The sequence below is a fragment of the Wasmannia auropunctata genome, unplaced genomic scaffold, assembly GCF_000956235.1.
Source record: "Wasmannia auropunctata unplaced genomic scaffold, wasmannia.A_1.0 LD334758.1, whole genome shotgun sequence".
NCBI lineage: Eukaryota > Metazoa > Arthropoda > Insecta > Hymenoptera > Formicidae > Wasmannia > Wasmannia auropunctata.
The window spans coordinates 9,058-16,325 of NW_012028132.1; the positions used below are offsets into that span (position 1 = coordinate 9,058).

A 7,268-nucleotide genomic window follows, 5' to 3' on the forward strand; every position below is an offset into this window, starting at 1 on the left:
GTAAATACACATTTAACGCTTCCAACGCTTTTACTCTATCATTTCATCTATAAACTTTATAAAATTAAGGAATCTAACCACCCTGAAATAATTGATTTTTTTAATTACATTTTTTGAAAGTTTGAACTTTTACAAATACTTTTAAGCCTAGAAGTAAAACCATTCTGTAATATTCTGTAATATAGAAAAACCGTTTCGAATTTTCTTTTGCGTTTTTTCTAAAACTATATTTTTCAAAACGGGTGTAAACTTTTCTCAGAAATTAATAGTTCGATTTACTTTATTTTTTACAAGCATATTCTTAAGAAAATTATTTATCGTGTTGCATAAGATTTTTTTGATATGTTAATCCATTAATTTATAATAAATTTTTTAAGTTTGAATTTTAAGGTAAAAAAATTTTTTTTTCAAGATCTTTCTACAATTTAAAAAAAAATCACTACGCAACACGATAACTATAACATTTGTTTACAGGAAAATATTTTGTTTTTTTATTTCACACCACTCTCCTCTCCGGAAATGTTACACCCGTCCGATCCTGACGCGACAAAGAAGCTTTGCAAGAATTGTTCTGCAGCCTACATTTTTAGCTCAATCTTTTCGAAAATTTTCAGATTTATAGTTTTAATGTTGTGTATTATGCTCCTAAAATATAAATTAATACTACACAGCAGTTAATTTTAAAAAAATTTTAATTTATGCTTATTATAGACTCAATCAGGGTGATTAGATCCCTTAATAGATTATTCTGCCATCAATTATAGTAACAGCGTTAGCGCACACATGGTTACATCGACATTACCGATAATCACATCATCAGCTATCACCAATCGCAAGTCGCAAATAGTCTTCATACAAAACATGTTGAATGTCTTCATGTTAAACTTGATGAAAACTATGTCGATTTCACATTCTCACGATGGCAGAATTAACGGGGGCAGACTGCCATATCGAAGAAGGTGTTCGAAAGTACTCATTGTCAAAACCGCAAGCTTTATCAACTGAAGAATCATTTTCCATTTCGTCGAACTATTAATAATAATAAAGAGATAGCTATTTGTATTAATAGTTCATAAAAAAAAACCAAATAAAATTAGTTGTGTAATAATTTTCCAGCTTTGTTTTCCATATCAATGGAACGTCGATCCATATCTTCCTATCTATCCATCTTCCTATCTATCCATATCTTCCTCGTGGATTGACATTTTTCTTCGTTTTTCATTCTGCCTGTCGTTCAGTCCCGGCGTAAGGATGAGGCGAGCGAGGCGGTTGCCCACGGCGCCGTAAGACCCTTCCTCAGTCTATAGCCCTGCTGTCGTTATCTAATATTTTGGCTGGAATGCGCATTTCGGATGTTGTTCGGCTGAACAAATGATGCAATCCCTCGATATAGTGCTATGTGTTCGTCTGGACTCGGTACGCCGCACAGATGCATAGTGGGTGTAAGCAATAAGTGACTTGATGAGGCAAACAATGTTCTTGTTCTGCAGCACATTTGCCGGATCAACGGATGTAATGTCGGAATTAAGAGACGCAAAACACTCTCAGTTGCTTCGTCGGTCCTGCTTATTGTTAGGTGCATTATTTTGATTAATGTCGAGACATCTTTTATAGAACTTTGTCATTTCGTCTTTTATATGCGTAAGTTGCTTCTGTAACGAAGATATTTCGTTATCTTTTTGCTTCACTACCTGATTAAGTTGATCTTTTTGAAGACGCACTTCTTGAAGTTCGCGAGTTAACTTTACGCACTCGCTCGCTCGTCGTTGCAGATCGTTCTTCGCTTGATCGAGACCGTTTTTCAAGCTTGCTTGCAGTCTTAACGCCTCTTCCAACTGTTTGCGCTGAGCAACACTTGATTCCGATATCGCTTGTCGATGCATCAACAAGTTTGTGAACGTTTGATTGAAATAATCGTAATGTTCCTTGATGAAGCGTTCTTCCTTCGTTAAAAATTCCTGTTCATCGTTACGTGAAGGTAACGGTCCGACGTTGTTGGAAGTAACGTTGCCGTGCGCGGAGAACGACTGATTGTTAGTATTGTTACTATTATTGTTATTATTGTTAACACTTAATTTCGCTTGTTTCGTGGGTGGAGCAGTGGACGACATCGCAATTTTACGTCTCACCAAAGATTAACCGATTCACACGTAGGAGACGAACTGGACTGTTGTCCAGGCAAATGAGCAAAGTGAAGCTCGTAAAATCCCCTCTCTTCGAAATATTTTAAGTGGGATCCCGCTTGACTGAGAACGATATCTTTGTCGCTCTCTAAAGAGTGCGTGAGTGTTAGTGTATATCTATAACGCTGCTCAACTTACGCTGCTAGCTGGCGGCCAACAGTAAGTCACGATCCCTTCTTTCTCTCTCTGCGCTCGCTTATCGTTTCTTCTCCTTCTGATATATCCTAATGAGATTAAAATATTATCTTAATATTTTAATGACAACTCTCAACATTAGCTAGCAGAACCGTGCAAAGGGAGGGTGTACAGCTAGCATGCACTACACCAGGGCACTCAATGTCAAGGGACCCCGAAATTTCACTTAAATATATTTATTTTTTATTGTTTCTATCTAAATCTCTATCCAATTCAATTTACAAATTATATTCATTTATATTTCATTTATATTATATTTTATAATTTATACTTTATACAAACGTTTTATATTGTCTAAATTCTTCAAAGCTTTTTTAAAACGAAATTTATGAATAGGTGAGGCCCCATTTTTGTACTAGGGTTCCAAAAACCCTTTGCATGGTCCTGCTGGCCAGTGTCATTCGTGATCCTTACTGATCGCTTTTAACAAACCAAGCACTGACGCACGAGACGAAGGTGTTGTTTTTTAATTCTATGTGCCACATGTAAGATAGCGTAAGCAAAAGTAAGATTGGATAGTAAGATAGCAAAATTTATTAAAAATACTCAAAATTGTACTTTAATTTTTTTAATTCAGAAGTAGGAATAACTGGAATAAGGCGGTTTCTAATCCGGGAGCTCCGAGGTGGGTGCGGAGCGGTGGGATCCTGCGATGCAGGGTACCCAAGGAGGGGGATGACGTTATAGGGGCAAGGGATTCGCGGGGAAGAGATCCGTCGCCGCTTTGAATCTTTTATTCATTAAATTTTATTGCTTATATTTGTTTTTAATAAATTAAATATTTTGATATAAGAGGAAATGCGCCGTCGCCGCAATTTTCTCTCCCTTTTCTTCTCTTTTTAATTTTTCATCAGAACTGTCTGACCACAAATCAGAGTCTGACAAGCTACTATTTATAACTTTCGTAGCACAATCAGTAGCATTTATGCATTAAAATTTTTAAAATAAAATGTGATTAAAGATATGATTTACAAAGAATTTTACATCTAATCTAATTTTTAAATAAAACTCATAGATTAAATATTTTTAAAATATTGGTTCTTATATCAATAAAATTTAATATCTCAATAAAAATATAATATTTTATTCAATCTAAAAATTTACATTTATTACATTTTAATTAATAATATTACATTTTATTTGAATATAAATCTATGTTTAAAATCTTCTTAATTATCTATTGCAAAGAGTTCTTGATTGATTCAGTTAAAGTTTTGTCCAAATTTTCTATTGGAAGATACGATCCGAGCAGATATTCGCGCAGGTATCCATTCAGTAAATTTAGGCCACATGACTGCAGGTAAAAAAGCAATGCACTAACTGCTGCTAATCGAATGCACTCATAGTCAACGTAAAATCTATGGACAATACGTGTTCCTTGTGGCCAGTGATAGCCGCCTTGTCTAAATTTGGCACATCTGACGAAACTCGCGGTTGCGTATTTGTGCATTCCTCATCAACTAATTTTGAAATAATACACGTGTAACGTAAAAGTGGCCGTATTGTCTTCGGTTAGAAGCAAGTGCCTAACTAAAGAAGAAGAAGAAGTGGTGACCGCTCTGCATCCCGCAGAAAATCACGCAGAATGAGAATTCTTCTATCCTCATTATTCAGCAGTGTTAAATCTTAAAAATATCAAGTTCTCGATACGCTAAATCAAATTTAAAAAATCGAGAATCTCAATGCCGCAGTGATTTCCATCAATGTGTATAGCATCGAGAAGAAGAAGAAAGGACTCTCAATCCTCTCAATACGACTCACAGATCAAAAAATGGAAAAGCCCGTCAACCTGCTGTACCTTAAAAATAGCAACAATGAATATTTCACATGAATCAAGAATCTGTCCCGCCTCGTGAGCTCACAAGTGAGCAAGAAAAAGAATATTAAATTCTTTTGCGACAGGTGTGTATCCATTAAATAAATAAAAATTATAAAGAATATTTCATCGCTCTTTCTTGAAGAATAATAAATTATACAATATTTTTTGCAGACGTTTGCACTACTGTGGCTCAAGCGAGAAATTGAAAGCTCGCGTTGAATTACAGAGAAATAAACGACTGTGCCGTCAAATTACCGAGCGACGACGACAAGTGGCTGAATTTCAAAAATTGCAACCGAAAGGAACGAATGCCGTTTGCCGTGTACGCCGACCTGAAATGTACCTTGGAGAAGACGAGGGAGGAGGATCCGATATTAAGTTTAGCTACTTCTAGCATCATTCATAAGGCAAGTAATATGTGTGTTATATTATACTGCTCGTACAATGAATGACGTTATTCGCGTATTATGTATATCGATTTCATCGCGATAAGAATTGCGTCGCGTGGTTCGTCGAAGAACTTATAGATTAAGCGCATAGTGTATATCTATTTTGTCCGTTAATATCCTCGTGACAGATTTCACGCGGGACGATTGAGAAAAATTTAACAGGACTACGTACGTGCGATAAACCATTCGCGTCTGATGACTCGCGATCGCTGCTTCTTGACCGGGCGATTCAGATGTCCCACGCATTCAATTGTAATTTAAGTTACAAAGATTCGTATTGCATTCCCGTAGTTTTTTACAATTTATCCAGTTATGACTCACATTTGTCAAAGAAATAGCTACAGCATACGATGTGTGGACGCGTAGATCTATTTCCGATTACAAAAAAAAATACATTTTTTTTATAAAACATGTTAAAAGTACGGAAGACAAAAATAATAAGGAAACTAGCGTAAAATTGTGATTTATCGATTCCTTCAAATTTCTCAATACTAAATTTTGACAAATTAGTATCTTAATTTCTCAGAAAAAATAAACTATGAATACTGCAACGCGAATATTATAATTGTAATTTAGTCTATAGAATTATAATTTAGTCTATAGAAAATTTTAAAAATTTACTAATGCATAAAGGCGTGTTTCCGTACAAATACTTAACTACGTCGTAAATTTGGAGCAGACACGGGTATTGTTATGTGTATCGGTGGGATGTGTTAAGATATATCACACGCGTAGTTTCGCTTGAAATTGTTTATTTATGATTTATACATTGACTGTAAACTATTGCGACAACGTTTAGGGGCGAACTTGTGCCCTGAGTCGCACTGATTGTTCACTGTTAATATATATTTCGTGTGTCGCGACAACGCCTGGGGGTACGAGTACCCTGAGTCGCGGTAGGACAACACCTAGGGGTAAACGAATTTACCCTGAGTCCTGATATTATATGATACGTGTTTCGTGGTTCGAATCGTGTCGTACAGACTAACTCGTGTCGTATCTGTTGATCGACCACAGATTATCCAATGTATCCCGAAAACCACGCGAGGCCGACGACTCCAGTCAATAGCCGGAGTCGTCGGCCTCGCGAGGTTCTCGGGATACATTGAAGTTTTCGAAGCGTGTTTCTCTAAATATACCCACGCATCATCCCCTCTCTTTTTGCTGTCATGCGCAGACGTCTCCGCTCTCGGGCTTCCACCTCTTGAGCCACCTTTCTCACACAACCGCGACAATCGCGTCTTTCAACTGATCGGCTTTAATTCAAGCCGTAATCAGGGTGAAGTCACATATATGGGATGCGGAACTGCGGAACGTTTATGATTGGTAGTAGTTCACACCGCCGATTCCGCCGTTTTTTATTCCGCAAGTTTATTTTTTAGCGGATTCCGCCATTTCTACCGATGCGTGAATGTATGCGTATGTATGTTTGTAAATCTAACCTAGCTAACGAAGCTACTTAAGTTGTGTTTTAAAATTCATTTGTAATTTTAATTTAGTGACGTTACCTGTGCGCGAAACCGAACGCGAAAAAATAAATTTCCTTTATGACACAAGCGCAACATCAATTTCTCTCCTAAAATTAAAAACGCTTAAGGACATTGTCTTGATATATGATGAAAAAATTAAACTCACAGGAATAACGGGTCATACTATTACAACAATAGGAAGAGCTTACGCGATGATTCCATTACGAGACGGCACAGTAAAACATCCGTTTTACATAGTAAAAGATAACGAAGCCATGGAATATGGTATACTAGGGGCCGACTTTATTAAAAAAACATATTATTATATGCGACAATCGAAATCAACAGATTCGAATCGGTGATACAAAATTTAAACTTCGCCCATATAAGCGAATGATGTTAAAGCCGCGAAGCGAAACTATTGTGCAGGCACGGCCGACCGAAATATAATCGGCGTGACACGAGCGGAAGAAACAACGCCCGGAATATTAATCGGGAATTACCTAGTAGAGCCTCACGAATTTTCTTGTCCCGTGAGCATTCTAAACACCACGGAGAACGCAACAGAAATACAAGTACCACGTACATGTAATAATGGAAGAATTAACAGAAATAACAAAAGAAACCGTCGAAACGGAAAATATCATTATATTATAACGCAAATTAATGATGAGGTCAAACCATCCCGCGAAGAGAGAGTCAGAAATATTTTGAAAATTGATCATTTAAACTCACAAGGGAACACACGGAAGTGTCCCCCTCCGATTTCAATAAGCTTTGGATATGTTAAACTACAAACAAAAATAAGATACTACAATTTTTGCATTCGTGCTGAGTCGCACGTTAAGGAGTGAAACATCCCTTAGAAAAAAATCGATTTTTTTTTTAATGCGAATATCATCAAAACGAAAGAAAGAAAAAAATGTTCTGAATAAAAGTTGAATGGCTTTAAGAGTACTTTATAATTATAGTTTAAAATAATTTTTTTATTGTTTTTTTTTGTTTACCTTTACCACCCAACTTTTTTTTAATTTTTCGAATTTTTTTTTACCAAATTAAAGTTTATTTTGAGACAAATTCAACCATGTGTGTCAAAGTTATTTTCCGAAATATCATTTTTCAGAAATAATTATATACGCCTCTGTATGCACAC

General features: G+C 36.1%; 1 protein-coding gene across 1 annotated transcript in view; it reads right to left on the reverse strand.

The window, feature by feature from the left end:
* Positions 1-368: 368 nt before the first annotated feature.
* LOC105458020 (uncharacterized protein DDB_G0277605-like) overlaps positions 369-7,268 on the reverse strand; it is an 11,413-nt gene continuing 4,513 nt past the window's right edge. The window contains exon 2 of the mRNA XM_011703034.1: positions 369-2,407. Within this exon, the coding sequence (XP_011701336.1) occupies positions 1,545-2,111 (567 nt within the window). The 5' untranslated portion in view covers positions 2,112-2,407 and the 3' untranslated portion in view covers positions 369-1,544. The remainder of the gene's footprint in view (positions 2,408-7,268) is intronic.